This window comes from Lethenteron reissneri, chromosome 12, assembly GCF_015708825.2.
Source record: "Lethenteron reissneri isolate LAM-NWPU_2019-01 chromosome 12, ASM1570882v1, whole genome shotgun sequence".
Taxonomy (NCBI): Eukaryota; Metazoa; Chordata; class Hyperoartia; order Petromyzontiformes; family Petromyzontidae; genus Lethenteron; species Lethenteron reissneri.
Window position 1 is genome coordinate 8,741,259 of NC_083790.1, and position 17,022 is coordinate 8,758,280.

The window sequence follows — 17,022 nt, forward strand, 5'->3', positions numbered from 1 at the left end:
ATATTCACTGCACCACCACTCTACCTCATAATAATAGGCTAATGTTCTTTATTTGAAACTATTTTGCAGGAGGTTCCTACTTTGAAATATTTGTCCAGATCCATCTTAATGAGCATTTAGAAAAGTCTGCTTTAGCTTCTAAGGCCAAACACAATGACTATGATTTGCCATTACTAAGTTACAGATTATAGTTTTTTTTTTGCTGCAGTGTACACTTGCTAGGGCCACAGTACGAATTCCGCTGGTTCAGTCGAAACGCACACGTGAGGAATTATAAACAAGTTGATTTCTCATTCAATGCAACATAGTTTAAACCTGACAAAAAATAATGTTGGGTTTTCTACTGTCTATAAAAAAACGGGTAATTATAAATAATTCCAAGACAAAGCAAAACAAAAGTATATTCTACATGACACTAAATTAAGCTTAACATACATCACCATTATCATTGTTTCCAATGCTGCATGAAAGTCGTCACCATCCCACATGCTCCTGTGGTGATCCCACAGTCCATCATCTCCTGCACATGGGCTGATCTCATCATTGCAGTCCTCCTATCTCTTTCTCTCTCTGGGGTCAATGTTGGAAAAACCCTTCCATTAAACTAGCTTGCTCAAGTGGTTGATTTCACTCTGAATTGTCCAATATTATATTCCTTATGATATTTACGAACCAATGAAATATGTGTGATAGGAGGCTACATGGATATGTAAAGCCATTTTTCCATCCACTGCTGTATGAGGGCATACCCAAATTGTGTGGGCTGGAGGTTATTTGACCGTAGGGCATCAATCACTCTGGCCAATGCGGCTTGGCCAGGGGTGGCAACCAAAACAAGAGGCATTTTTTTAGAATTCGGTAATAAAAAACTAAATTAAGATGCGCAGTGCACGTGGTGAATACGAGGCGGTCCTTAATACATAATGGTCACGAAGCAGCCTTTAAAGAGCCGCATGCAGCTCCGAAACCGCAGGTTGCCGACCCCTATAGGCTTGGTGAAGACAGAAGGAAACAGACAAGGGAACAATGAGTCTGCAATTCTGAAAAGCAGCTTTTGTATGCAGACAATATAGGATGATTGGGACATCATTGCACTATTTGTGTGTATTCATTTAATAGTAAACAAGGACGGCTGTGTATTGCAGTAAATCTGAAATAATCAATAGAAAAATTGTTCAGCTCATGATTATTAATGAGGGGGGTGGGTTGCCGCATGTGGAGTGACGTCACCCGCTAATGGTTATTGGGGAGGGGTGCGGCATGTGGAGTGACGTCACCCGCTAATGGTTATTGGGGAGGGGTGCGGCTTGTAGAGTGACGTCATCCTCCCGGTGTGGTTATTGTGGAGGGGTGCGGCTTGTAGAGTGACGTCATCCTCCCGGTGTGGTTATTGTGGAGGGGTGCGACATGTGGAGTGACGTCACCCGCTCATGAATATTCATGAGGGGAGGGGTGCTGCATGTGGAGTTCCCGACCTTCTTGTGCATTAGTGTAAATTTCCACGTGGGCATGAATATTAATGAAGGGGGGGTGGGCCTCTTTTGCAGTGACGTCACGCACGGATGCAGCACTGTGCTGCGTAGATATATTTTTAAATCCTTTATATTAAGTTCACTTGCGTGCTTGCTTACGTGCTTGCGTTCTTGCTTGCTTGCTTAGGACCGTGCAAATCTTTCGGTCGTTTTTTAACCCACTTCCCGTGATCCAATCGAGCTGACATTTTACACACAGACTCGTTGTGTGTAACAATTAATTTTCGTGAAAAAAAAAATTCCAAAATTTTACACTTTTTAGGAAAAAAGAAATAATATTTAATTACCAATTGCTTAATGGTGGCAGGCAATCATCTGACCCATAGATGGCAGTCATCTCAAGCCAGAGGACGAGAGGACTCTCGCCGCCATGCATATAAAGGATATATAGTGAAAAACTTTGTTTTTACGGGTTATACTTGTTTACCGTCACTTTCTGTAAAGAAACGTCGTCATATTTGAAGAGACTTTTCATAATAAATAATTTAATTTACCTCGACCTTCCTCTGCGTTAGTGTAAAAATCTACCCACTCATGAATATTAATGAGGGGGGGGGGGGTGGGCCTCATGTGGAGTGACGTCACGCGGGGGGGTGGGGTGAACCTCATGTGGAGTGACGTCACGCGTGGGACGGACAGACATTTCTGGGTGATTATAGTCGGTAATAGGACCAATAAGTTAAATTCAACATTTTGTCCTGCTAATTTGATGATTCATTCAGGGCATTTAAACTGGTGTGGTAGCTTTATGTTCAATTTTCCTCATCTGAAAACTTTTTTTTTAAGGCGTTAATTATATTTGCAAGGGCGATTTGTATAAAATCCCTCCACTTGATTTACTATGCATTTGTTTGTCTCCATCATTTGGCATGGTTCCATAATTACCCTCTAAAGTCTAAACGCTATACTTTGTTTTAGCAATCGTAAAATTATGTATTTCATGCTCAATTGATTATTATTACATTTCGCTGACTTTAGCGTTGGTCTCTAGTTCTTTTCCTAATTGTTTAACGCTATTTAGAATTTTTATTTGCTGCTTAGAATCAATCTAAATGCTCCTACGTCCTGAGCTCGAGTGTCTTGATTAATTACACGCCTATAATTATCTCTTAGAAAATATCGGGGCGAACACCGACACGGACGCAACCGCACGTGCCACAACCGACAATGCAGCAGAATAAAGTCAAAACAAACACCCCAAATATTGTCAAATAAATCGATGCGCCGCGTCTGCGCCATTTGGACGAAAGCGCTCCATCGCAAACACGGCGGTGGACTTTAACACGTTATAGCTCTAAAGTGTGTCGCAATGACCTAGTTTTAAGCTTGCGCTTTGAGCGCGACACTATTCCGCTTTCGACACGGGCGCGTCGTCTCTTGGAGGAGTTTTCAATTGTTGTTGTTCTTGTTGTCGCAGCCAACACGTGTATTATGTAACGGCAAATTGCCGGATTATAAGGTCACTTGCTCAGCACCACGGGGAGGGGACAGCTTGCCTCCTGCGGAGTGAACATCAGTCCATCTGCTCCTGCATCCTCATCGCGATCCACACACACACCCCGCCAGCAAGCCATGTCAGGTACGCCTACGGTCAAGGGCTGGCTCCGTGATGTTACTTATTGAATGACCACTATTCACGTCGCATTGCGGCACCTTGAACTATTGAGTCTGTTGGGTTTGTTTGCTTGATTTTTTTTTTACCGAATTCCAAAACAATTACATGTTGAGGCCGCTGCTCTTCTTTCTAGATTTGAAGCTTTCGTGACTGCAAGGATGCATACTCTTAGTTCTTTCGGTAAAGTCACGTAGGTAAAAAATGAAATTAATAAAAATAAAATAATAAAAATCACGACGTTTCGGAGGCAACACAAGTCTCCGTCATCAGGTGGGACCGTCACAGCCAGATTTGCTGCATCAAGTGATGACGGAGACTTGTGTTGCCTCCGAAACAACGTGATTTTTATTATTTTATTTTTATTCATTTCATTTTTTACCTACGTGACTTTACCGAAAGAACTAAGAGTATGCTGCTCTTCTTGTTATTTTGTGGTTGCCGACCACTTGAGCCGGACAAACCATCACGACCGGACCGCCTTAAACACGGCTCGTCCGTGAGGCTGCACTCTGAACGCTGTGAATGATTATAATAATTATTATTATAATTATTATTATAATTATTATAAAGGTGACAACTCTGCAACCGCCACGCTTGACGGAAGAAAGGGCGCTTCCACTCGAGAAGGGACGGATGGTTAGCCCCGGAGTGAGACCACCTTCCTTCCTTACTAGACTCGAGGGTAAATGTGCCGGCCATCTGGAAATTTACCTTGAGTCCAATACCGTGGACTGTGCGTACGTTTGTTAACTTTACATCGGCAAATCAATACATTTATTCTAGATTTGAAGCTTTCGTGACTGCAAGGATGCATACTCTTTGGGTTTTTCGGTAAAGTCACGTAGGTAAGACAATTAATAAAATAAAATAAATGAAAACAACTAAATGAAATCCCGACGTTAATTGTTTTACCTACGTGACTTTACCGAAAAAAAACAAAGAGTACAATACATCCATGCGTAACCACTTCAGAATTTGTCTTGCAATATGTAATTCATTTTGTACTGAGGCTCTGCCATCCTATTAGACTTAAACATCTCAAAACCTTAATCCGCCTACGCACTGAACTGGGAGCTCTAGACTCTAGATTGCCCTTTTAGACTCTTATTACTCACACTTTACCCGAACACATGCGACACTGTAGAACAACTGGACAGCATTGCACTGGGTGGACAGGGGGAGGGGGGCAGTTAGGAGATGGAGGGGAATTTTAAGGAACTTGCCCCACTCTTGCAACTGCCGCGCCAGGAAATCGAACGGCGTTGTGCTTCATATTCCAAGCGCAACGTGCGTTTACCATCGCGCGCTTTCAGATGAGCTGCTGCGGCCGTCTGGAACGTTCTCCCGATATTAAGAAGCCTTTGCGAGCGATTGTGCACTTTTAAATCTACATTGAAAACTAATTTCTTTAGAACTGCTTTTTGTGTTAGCACAGTTGGCTACGTACGGTGCGAAAGAAGTGCATGCTATTAATACACAGCAGCGAAATCAAGTGTTCTTCACGCAAAATTATCCACTTGAACGGAAAATTGCTTTGTTTCGCTCGTTCTAAACATAACGGCGGTCTTCCACCGCAGGCTGCGAGCCACATTTACAGCAGAAGAGCATTGACTGCACAGCACGTGTCGTTGTTGTTGTTGTGAGACTCGCTTGACAGACGCGGTGCTGTTTTAAACTTTAAACTCTCCGTGTGAAGCTCGCATCTAGGCTTTGCTTTAAACGTTGGTTATCGATGATGATTATTATTTTAAAGTTCATGGTGATTAATATTTGGTGGGCGTTTTTGTTTTAAACAAATAACGTGGAAAGTACAGGACTTTTGACTTAAAACTTTCGTGACTGCAGGAATTCATATTTTTTGGTTCTTTCGGTAAAATTTCATACGTAATTTTTTTTTCTATTAAAATGAAGTGAGAAAAATAGTTAAGAAAACACTAATGTAGACTGTAGCCTGGTTCTTAATCTGAGTGAGTGTACTGGCAGTCTATAATGTAGACTACAGCATTGGTTATTAATTATATTATAGACTTCCAGTACACTCATTCAAACGTAATAACCAGGCTACAGTCTACATTATAGACTGCCAGTACACTCACTCTGATTAAGAACCAGGCTATTCACTTTCTTTTTATTTTTTCTATCTACGTGACTTTACCGAAAGAACCAAATAATTAGTACAGGGCTAACATCCAACAGGGTAAATTCTACACGCTTGACAGTTCTGACACAAGCTTTATTTTTGAGGGGGGGGGTTCCAAACAGCAAGCGACCCTTCACAGTCAACAACTCTGTTTTGCCAACTTTGTGACATAATAATTTACAATTTGTTCAGGCGCATTTCATCCGTAGATCCCAATGCGCCACCGTGTATGGAAAGCCACAATAAACATAATCTTCAGGGTACACGGCCAGAACGAAGGGGGGTCAAAGACCAGTTTAAAGAGGTGAGTTTTCAAGACAAACTTAAATATTATAACGAACGATTCTGATTATAACGAGCCTGTAAGGTGCACCGGCAAAAACCACAATCACCTCCGGGAAGGTGTTACGGCGACCTTTGGAGTTGTGTTAAATAACTGAGCCGTGTAAAATAACTCGTGAGGGTTAAGTCTTGGGGGGATGGCTCACCAGCTTGCCTTGTTTGAGTTTACAATCCGTTCGCACGCACATCGAGTAGCATTGGGCTCTGACGCTTGTGTGACACCGCGTTACAACTACGCCAAGCAAATTAGAGGCCCTCTAAAAAAATATAACAGTTTCCATGTACAATCTTAATTTGGAGCTTTCGTGACTGCAGGGATTACTCTTTGGTTCTTTCGGTAAAGTCACGTATATATAGTTTTCTGGTTAGATTTGTGTTGCTATTTCTTTTATACCTGATGATGATTGCTTGTGTTGCAATCGAAACGTCGTAGTATGCTATTATTTAATTTATTATTTTATCTTTATACGTGACTTTACCAAAAGAACCAAAGAGTAATCCATGTACAATGTCATTTCAATGAAATCTCATCTAAAGAAGAGTGATACAATTTATTTTTCAAACTACATTGGGCTTAAGTGGGGAGGGGGAGCAGGCCAGGGAAACATGGGAGAGAGGAGAGAGAGAGCAACACTGAGAGGCACAGCCCTGGACAGAGCAACTGGGGTCAGGCATCAACATTAATAACAACTCATTGGGGACCCACGGGCGGAGAGGTGGCGGAGTGGACAATTCATGTACGTGTGATGGGAGGTTAGGAGCCGTCCATAAATGACGTCACGCACCTAGGGTGGGGGGGGGTCAGACATTTGTGACGATGTGTGACGAGGGGGGGGGGGGTTGAGAAATGTGACGTCACATCAAAATGCGCAACTTTAAATAAATATAGAATTGTTATAACACTAATTGTTATAACACTCCTACAACATCAGAGTGCAACGCCACATTAAATACGCACTACAATGACAATAGTTTTAAAGCGATTTGAAGCATGTTTTATTTTCAAAATGGAAATATGGTTTTGGGTGGGGGGGCAGAGCTTTGTGACGTCATTTTTAAGGATGGGGGGTCTGACTTTCTGTGAAGCCATGTGACGAGGGGGGGGGGGGGGTCAAAAATGGTTCAAAATCGCGTGACGTCATTTATGGACAGCCCCTTACGTGGAAGATATAAAACATCATCGCAGGAAGCGTCTGGGTTTGATTCCCGTTCTTCCCCTGTTCTTGCATGGGTTTCCTCCCACTCTTTAATGAAATGTACCGTACTAGTAATGGAAGAACTCCACGACTCCAGAAAGTGGCCCCGAAGCTTGCCATAACGTATGGGACCGTGGTGATTTACAGCCAACGTTAGTTGAGCGTGGACAGTTAGACCCAAGCCGAAACATAACATATAAAAAAAGAATGTCTTAAAATGTTTTTTATTTTTTTTATGATAGAGTATGGTATTGTCATCACTATGACATAAGTATACCAAGTTTTCAGTCGATACCACATTGGAAAGTGGGTTAAAATTTTGTTACAAGATTTTAGGATACAACAACAACAACAATGACGACAACAACAATAGACAGAGTGAGTTAAATAAAAGCGTGTAAAAACATGCAACTGGATTGGTGGGGTGGCGGGGCGGTGGGGTGGTGAGTGGGGGGTGAGTAGTGGGGGGTGGGAGGGTGAGTGGGGGAGGATGTAGGGGGAGGGGAGGGTTGGGGGGAGAGTTGGGGGGAGGGGGAGGTTAGGTGGAGGGAGGGGGAAGGTGGGGGGAGGGGTCCTGCGTCCTTCACCAAAGAGCCCCCAGGGACAACTCGGACACAACCGACGAGGTCAAAAGGCAGCTCAGTTGGCAGACCTGGCTCTGGGGAGGAACGTAAGGAGACGGCTGTGGGAGTGGAGAGGTCATGGAAGGGTCACAAGGTAGCTTTCGAATATGGCCTAGGGATGGGGGGGGGGCAGATACATACAACCAGACTCACACACACATACATCGACTCACACACACATGGACTCACACACACATCGACCCACACACACAGACTGACTTACACACACACATCGACTTACACACATCGATCCACACACACACAGACTTGCACACACGCACATATCGACTTACAAATACACAGCGACGCACACACACATCGACGCACACACGCTCATCAACTCACACGCACACATGGACTTAGACACACACATTATTACTTAAATATTTATTAACTGAATTTTTTAACATTCGTTTTCCACACAAACCATTATTTTAATATTTACTAACCTAATTTTTTAATATTAGTTTTCTATGTACGTGAGTTTAGCGAAAGAAGCAAGAAAATAGTACTTAACAGTACCGTGGTGAGGCCTAGTCCCGTGCAGAGCCGCCGGCCTCGCCTAGATTGCTCCAGCCGGCCGAAGTGGCATCCTGGCAGGCCGCTACCCAGAGGTCATCAAATTCATGACTCGAGTCCAAGTCACATGACTCGAGTCCACACCTTAGAGGTGGGACAAAGTCATTGTTATGCAAGTCCAAGTCGAGTCTGAAGTCATCAAATTCATGACTCGAGTCTGACTCGAGTCCAAGTCACATGACTCGAGTCCACACCTCTGCCGCTACCCCCCCCCCATCATCCTTCCACCCGCTCTACAGTAATAGTATGTAAGCTCTATAATATTCTAGATTTGAAGCTTTCGTGACTGCAAGGATTCATATTCTTAGGTTTTTTCGGTAAAGTCACGTAGGTTAAAAAAATTTAAATTAATAAAAGTAAAATTTTTTTTATTATATTTCATTTTACTTTTATTAACTCTATAATATTAGTATCTACCGGCCCTATAGTAGTAATTGCACATATTGGGGTGGGGGGAGAAGAACTCACACTTTGAAGAATGTACCTCAGTCTTGTGTTTTTTTGTTGTATTTTTAACGCGAATGAGAATCCCCACCTCACCAAACGCGTGCGCGTCGCTAGGGGGCGCGCATGCGCAGATGCGTGCATTGGCGCAAATAATGAAAAAATAACAAAAAACTGCACTAAATTGCTAATTAAAGTACTTTAAAGGTGACGGACACGAAATCGGAATGGCGCTGGCTTTTCACGGGGCTTAGGCCATTCTACCTGGGCACTTTTTTAAATATAAACCCCACAGTTCGCGAGCCAAATCCCTCGCAAGTGTCGGCCACACACAGACAGACAGACAAAAATGCCTTTTATAGATTAGAAGATGGGGGAGCGAGAGGCAGCCGTCCACAGGACGAACAACATCGTGTTTAGGTGGCAGAGCTCGGTTGGAGTGAGAAGTTCCTCAGCGAGTGGTCGACCCTGAAGCGAGCGGCCGACTCGACTCCACCACTCTTTACACGCCAAACTTATCCAGGGAAGTGAATAATTTAGATATTTTTGGCGAAACGGTGCCCCAAAGCACCAAACATGCAACAAGGCCTTGGGCTGTGGTTGTCCTTGTTAAAATAGCTGCTGAGCTCAGTTTGGGACCTCGAATGAGGCTGTGGATATTTGGCGGTGAAATGGTCGCCAGAACGGGGATTGGTGTCGGTTTCAGTATTTTTGTTACTTTTTTTTTTAATTCTCACAGTATTGTGTTATGTGGTCGGATGCTGTTCCGTGTCGTTGTAGCTGAGGGTCTAGTTTAGAGGTATGGTGTAGGTGTGAGGTGCAGTGTTAAGTGGTGTAGTGAAATGGTGTAGTAGTGCACTGTAATGGTGTGTGGTGGTGTACTGTAGTGTATTCATTTAGTGGTTTGGCGTGGTGGTGTTGTTTAGCAATTGTAATTATTGATTTGTCGTGGGTGTGGTGAGTGTGTAGAAACAATTAGGCTGGCTGGTAAGTGTCAGGTAAGTAGTGGGTGATGTCTGAGTTTCAGGAGAGTGGTGTGCGTGGTGTCAGCAGAATAGCGTCTGGTGAGTTTCTACCAAGTGGTGAGGTGTCACGTGTGTGGTGAGGGTCAGGTGCATGACATGTGAGTGGTGTCGTGGCAGTGATGAGGTGTCTGGTGAGTGGTGTGTGGTGAGGATCAGATGTCAGGTGAGTAGTCGGTGACAGTGTCAGGTGGTGAGTAGTGGCAGGTGTCTGGTGAGTGTTGAGAGTGGCCAACAGAGGAGAGGTAGAGCCAACGGCAGAGAAACCAGTGAGATGAGAATAGAGAAGGGGACTATGGGCAAGATAACCCCGTCTGTAAAAGTGTCTGCCCTCTATTCCCTTCAGAAGCAAATATGAATTAAAAACAACATTCGTGCTTTGATGAAAATTTCACATAGATGCGCCTCTTTTACCAGTGTCACCTTCAGAGCGGAGCCAGAAGAATGAAGGATGCACCGTGGAGCTCGGTGTGGGTGGTTCCCCAGGCGATGACAGCACTGGCCTGCACGGCTCCATGCTCTCCTACCAGGGCATCATCTACTCCGTGAACGAGGGCCACGGGATCCCGTGCCGACGCAAGCACAAGACCAAGATGATCCTGCGGGACGTCAGGTGCCGCTGGGTTCTTCTTCCTATGGCTTTTCGCGTCGCAACTCGTGTCCAAGTCTGAGGGGCCAAAGGCCAGACTTGGGGAAAGATGAACGGATGTGGAAGTCACCCACCCAAGAACTCTCCAAGCTCTAGATGTAATTAGCTGCCGAGGTCTTACGAGAACGGGTGCAGCCTGGGTGATTTTGGTCTTCAGGCAAAGTGTACGTGTTGTACTGATGTGCTGTTGTCGCCTCGCTTGTCTTGTCGCACAGTGGCATCATGCTGCCCGGGATGAACGCCATCATGGGTCCCACCGGCAGCGGCAAGACCTCGTGAGTGACAAATGTCCGCTGTTGCGGAGCGCCCGAGGAAGGTTCACAAGCAACATGTGTCGGATCACTGGGTTAAACGTGTGGGTAGCATGGAAGAAAAAACACAGTGGCGTTGTTTCCATTGGAGACCTCTCTATTTGTTACTTTTTTATGGATAACCAAAAAAGTCTTGACAACCGTGATGAAGGAGGGCATATTTTTGCATAATGTTTGCTGCTCTGAAAAATCATATTGGAACTTCGATACCGATTAACGCATGCACATATATTTAAGGGAAATTGATTTATTTGCATAAGACACATGACCCCTTACTTGTGTTGAATTTTAGATGCATTCATTTGATGTCTCATTGTTGAAACATAGCCAATGAGTCCATAATAGAGGTTTTTGGTTAGATCACGTAAATATATAAATGTGTCGTTAAAACCCGCCACCACCCGACACACCAAACTAGTAAGGGTTGTCACGTAAACAGAACATGCCAATTCGTTACTGGTACAGCACACCGGTGTGTTGGAGAGCCAAGCCACAACATTTACAATCTGAGTACGACGTTTCGCCAGTAATTACAACTAGCTTCATCAGGCGACAGCCAGATTTGTGAAAAATTCTTACTGTTTCGTTCTTTATATGTGGTGACCACGCTTCTGCACTCTTGCACAGTGTGGGGGGGGGGGTGATTACTGAGGCAACGTACATTATGCATGTGCATTATGTGAGCCGTTTGAACGTGTCCTTCCTGTCTATTGTGTTTATTAAAATAGCCCTACCAACGGTAATCCCTATTGAAGTACGCTGCCCCTTGTAGGCATGCATTTAAATAATGTATTATTTGATGATTCGCTTCCACGCAGCACTAAGGCGGTAGTAGCTAGTTTTGCACAAAACTTCAACATTATCAAAATCAATTGAGTGTCCTTGCCAATGAGACTGGGCCGCATTCACACACACACACTGTCGAGACAACGGAGTTGCTAAGCAATGGGGAATTGAGTGCGCTCATCGTAAAGTCAGTAAATTTACATTCAAACTACACGGCGACAAAGCCCGACTTCAAGGCGTTTTATCTTTCATTGGTCTTTAAACCCTTTGCAATTTTGTCGCTGCACGTAGCTGTCAATCTTAGCTCACTCAACAGTAACACCTCCCTCTACGTCACCGTCATGTGCAGCGTCATGACATGAACTTGATTTAGATGCTATATAAATGCAAATTAGTTGTATTGTTCCCTTACAGAATGCATTACGTGGCAAATTTCTGAATCAATTTGTTTATTTGTTTTGGTCTCCCTAACTTTTAGTATTTTTCCCAAATTTCACCCTAATCGTTCTATTGACGTGGTGTCATGAGACGGAGCATCCATTCAGAACAGAGCAGTGCAGCCTCTCCGTATTGCAGAACGGCGCACGGAAGTGGATGTCACAACAAGCGACCTCTGATCAATGCACTCGGGGGCCCGGGGAGGGGGCAGCACTTTCTCACTCGCACTGCCATATGGTCGTTTTGTTCAATACAACATTCTTTTAGTCTCAGAACAAAAATATGGCCAAATTAAGTGCAGAATGAGATTTTTATGATGGGGTTTTTTTTTCGTGCAGTCATTTATGACTCGGCTGAGACCAACTCACTGTACTTGATATTCAAACCAAGAATCAAACCCACGATCTCCATGATGGCAGCTGAGTGACGTGACCTTATTTCTAGATTTGAAGCTTTCGTGACTGCAAGGATTCATACTCTTAGTTTTTTCGGTAAAGTCACGTAGGTACAAATAAATAATAATAAAAGAAATAATAATAAATAATAGAAAAATAATAGAATAGAAATAATAATAGAAATAAAATAATAAATCACGACGTTTCGGAGGCAACACAAGTCTCCGTCATCAGGTGGGACCGTCACAACTGAATTTACTGTATTAAGTAAACTGCATTTACTGTATTAAGTAAACTGAATTTACTGTATTAAGTAAATTCAGCTGCATATACTGTATTAAGTAAACTGAATTTACTGTATTAAGTAAATTCAGCTGTGACAGTCCCACCTGATGACGGAGACTTGTGTTGCCTCCGAAACGTCGTGATTTATTATTTTATTTCTATTATTATTTCTATAATTTTTTGTATTTATTTTTTGATTATTTATTTTTACCTACGTGACTTTACCGAAAAAAACCTAAGAGTATGACGTGACCTTATTACGCTCACTCACACTATTATTGTTGTTGATTATCTGCACGTGAATGAGGCCCTTTGTAATCCCATGCGCAGCTTGCTGGACGTGCTGGCGGGGAGGAAGGACCCCAAGGGGCTGAAGGGTGGCACGGTGCTGCTGGACGGAAACCCCATGGACTCGGGCTTCCGCCTCATCTCAGGATACGTCGTGCAGGTGACGGCCGGCAAAGGTGGCGTGGTGCGAGCGCCACGAGGTGGTGGGGCAGGGCGGGGTGGGGTGGGGTGGGGGAGAGGTGGGAGGGAGGCAAGGAATGATCGTATCTATAACAATTTCATGAAGCCTGTTTTCGCCAGGTAAAAGTTCTGAATAAATATAATAATGCACCTCATGTGATTATTTACGAAGTATGTTTTATCTACGATCAGACGCTCACAACTCAAAAAAACATGTATTTCCGCCCCCCCCCCCCAAAAAAACAAACATGGTTGACGACTTGATTCAACTTCTTATATTTAAAGATCTACCCATCGGAAACCGCTCAATTTTAAGATTCTGTAATTATTTTTTATTATAAAGAACAAAATTTAATTAACTTAATACTCTGAGGGGAAGCTCCTATCTTTTAATAATTCAGATTTGTACATCATAAAATGTGTATTTTTTCGTTCAAAACCACTTTAATCTGAAATTTCTCAAAAACAATAAAAGATCGAACAATGGTAATCGCTTTCATTTTATTTGCTGTTTAATGTTATACCAAACGAAAAAAACGCAATCTTATATTTTGAACGGCTTCTGAATGACACCAGGCACAAACATGTTTATTGGGCACTTAAAATCTCAGACTTTCTGAATTCTCCTGTTGTTTGTGTCCTAAAAGCTACCTGTGTACTAAATTTCAGCTTTCTACCTTGTCGGGAAGTACCCTGGAGGTTTTTGAGACGTACATGCAGATGAAGGTTTTTATTTATATAGATAAGACGATGTTTTGCCCAACATTTCACCATACTTCACGTCGCTGTCAGGGCGATTTGCTAAAGTAGAAGCCACCGATGGAAAACATATGTAAATAAATATATAAAATAAATATAGAATACACAATGCATACCTGTCAACACTTTATCAATTCCTACATTATTGCAGACCAATTCAGACCTTATTGGTCACCCCGTGCCCTTATAAATCTCAACGCTCATCCTACAAAGTCCCATCACAAGGGAGAAACACAAACAAATAGACAAAAATATGATTTAGTTTCTGGCCGTATTGAAACGGTTGTACGCTGTATGGACCTGAAAACTGAATTTCCCGATACAATAATTATGGGTTGACGTGTGTGACAATGTTTTGACCAATGGCCGTTATTCATAGTAAAGATATATCTCTGCTTTCAGGCAATAGACCTTCGTGGCTAAAAGCGTGGTGCAGTACTGTCAATAAGTGCTCGCTAATAGCTTAGGGTGGGAACGCACTCAAGGGTACGTGCACTGGAGAAATGGGAGCGATGAAATCGGCTCGCGTGCACTTGCTACGTGGATTTTTACATTGTAGTACAGTGACGGATGGCGATGACTTAGAGAGGCCTTTATTTAGCAGCGGCTTTATCATGGCTGATATTATAACGATGGTGACGAAAACGGTTAAGCCTGCAGCACTAAAGTGGAGTCATGTTTGTCTTCGTTTCGCGTGCGTGAGCACAGGACGATGTCATCATGGGCACCCTCTCTGTGCGGGAAAACATCGAGTTCTCGGCAAACCTACGGCTGGCGCAGCAGGGCGCTAAGAGAAGTGACTGGGAGCAAGAGAAGCAGCAGCGAGTGGACAATGTCATCCGGGAGCTGGGTCTCACTGAGTGTCAGAACACCAAGGTTGTTTTTTTTCCACTTCAGTACGTGACCATGCCACTGACTTCACGTGCAGTGAACGAGTAGAGACACGCGTGTAGTTGACACAGTGACGCTGTGCCCTAACAGTGTAATGACTGACGTCACATGCAATGAGCGTTGATTATAATATTGATATTCTTGGTTCTTTCGGTAAAGTCACGTAGAAGGGAAATAATAAAATAAAAAATATATAAAATTATTTATATATATAATATAGATATAAAACAAAAAAATACATAAAATAATTTTATATATATAAAATAATTTTATATATTTTTTATTTTATTGTTTCCCTTCTACGTGACTTTACCGAAAGAACCAAGAATATGAATCCCTGCAGTCACGAAAGCTTTAAATCAAAATATAATATTGATGTTCACCAGTATGGAGCGATTGAGGCTGACGACGGTGATCTTGGCTAATAAACAATCGTGAATAATTAACGCGACTTGGTAGGCGACTGTGCCAATGGTGATTACTTTGGTGCGGATCAGGATACAACAGATGATTACGATAATAATGATCATAATAATAATGTTGAGAATGATAATGCTAACCGTGATGATGATCATATTAATTATGACTAACCGTGATGATATTACACATGATAAAGGTTAAATGACAGTACAATTGACCATGATGATGATGATGCAGTTGACTGTGATGGTCAGGATGAATATGTCGTCGATGATGATGATGATAATGACCTGATGAAATATACTGCGATGATGATGATGGTGACAATGATGACCATGTTGTTGGCTCACCCGCTCTACACCAGGTGGGCACAGACATGATTCGCGGCGTATCAGGTGGTGAGAGAAAGCGCTGCAACATCGGCATGGAGCTCATCACCAGCCCGTCCGTGCTGTTTCTGGATGAGCCCACTACGGGTCTGGATGCCAACACAGCCACCGCCATCATCAGATTGCTCTACAGGTAGTACCCCCTACTCCTTGTGATAATAATAATATGGCCAATGTTCATTCACAAAAACCTAACTGATTATCGAGGTTCATATTTTAGGAGGATCCTTGCATTGAGATGTGTGGACAATTCCATTGACGAGTGTTCGGCATGCGCGAGAAAACTGGAGGAAGCCAATGCATAGGAGAGAATAAGACTCAAAGTTCCACACAGATGGATTCAGTTCATTTGGTGAACTGCCATCTCTTGGCCACCTAAATTTTGTTTGATTCACCAAGCCCTCTGGATTAGGCATGTGCCTCTACATTGATCTCACCCTGATGGGCTCTCAGTATGCATTAAGTGCAATAGCAAAGGCACAATCAGCACCTGGCTTAAGTCTATCAACCACCCACGTGTCCCACGCTACCAGCATTTGCAGCTCAACCCAGAGGAAACGACGCTGCTCACCGGCCCGCGAAGAATCCTCGCGCAACTTGGTGCCGACGGCCACTCCACTCTTCTCGAGCACTACTCCACCGCATCGGCATCTCACGCTCGCTGCCGTGCTTGAGATGCCGGCAAAGCGAGGATGCTCTGTGGCACTGCTGACCCAGAATGGCCGACAGACAGGCGTCTTCGTCGAAAGCACTTGGGAGAAATGTCTTCGCTCGAGATGCTGTGGACACATACCAAGAATGATGACGTCACCCCGCTGCTGCTCTATTTAAGACCGGGAGCAACAGGAGAGCTTCACCATTCTTGCCCGATGAAGCTGATTGTAATTACCAGCGAAACGTCGTACTCAAATTTAAAAATGCTGTTTATTCTCTCTTCAACACACCGGTGGGCTAAGGAAGTGAATTATTTTGTCCTTTGAAAAAACGTGACACATTTTTTACTGTTTGGCCGTGTCGGGTGGTGGAGGGTTACGACACATTTATAAATAACGCGATCTGACCCAAAAACCTATATTATGAATAATATTGGTCGCGAAAGCCTACGTGTTAAACTGACATCCTAAGAATCTTGCGGACCTCTTAACCCTTTCCCATTCAGTTTTTCTTCTGATTACATTCCGAAGACCCACGTGTATGTACGTGTATGTCATCGCAAAGGAATAGGAAGAAAAAATAAAATAACTTTTAACGGTACATTTTCAGGTCAGAAGCCGTACTGAAGCTCCCACAAGGCCATGCGGGAGGGCGTTGCACAGTTTGGCGCCTGCTATCATAGAGTGCGGCAGGGCCGCTACAGCAACAGGTCCAAGAGTGCAAACTATTGGGAAAGAAGAAAGTTAAACAACAATACAGTAAAAATATGACATAACACGTGCATAATTCAGAATCAGAATAAGTATTTATACTGGGGGAATCCAATGAGCTATAGAGAGCTCTTTTTCACAAATGTCCAGTCGGGGCAGGTCAGAACATTTCCACAACAAACAATACAAAAACACGATAGGAGTGCAAAGTATAGGAAAAGGAAAACAAATAACTTAAATTTCGATTTAAAGCTTTCGTGACTGCAGGGATTCATCTTCTTGGTTCTTTCGGTAAAGTCACGTAGAAGGGAAGTAATAAAATAATAAAAATAAAACATAATAAAACAATTCTCACGACGTTTCGGCCACAACGC

General features: G+C 43.2%; 1 protein-coding gene across 1 annotated transcript in view; it reads left to right on the top strand.

Annotated features, from left to right (window-relative positions):
- Nucleotides 1-2,837: 2,837 nt before the first annotated feature.
- The window catches only part of LOC133341863 (broad substrate specificity ATP-binding cassette transporter ABCG2-like), a 33,635-nt gene continuing 19,450 nt past the window's right edge, over nt 2,838-17,022 (top strand). Inside the window, exons 1-6 of the mRNA XM_061550656.1 lie at nt 2,838-3,111; nt 9,911-10,106; nt 10,358-10,417; nt 12,688-12,805; nt 14,293-14,460; nt 15,260-15,417. Coding sequence (XP_061406640.1) covers nt 3,105-3,111; nt 9,911-10,106; nt 10,358-10,417; nt 12,688-12,805; nt 14,293-14,460; nt 15,260-15,417 — 707 coding nt within the window. The 5' untranslated portion in view covers nt 2,838-3,104. The remainder of the gene's footprint in view (nt 3,112-9,910; nt 10,107-10,357; nt 10,418-12,687; nt 12,806-14,292; nt 14,461-15,259; nt 15,418-17,022) is intronic.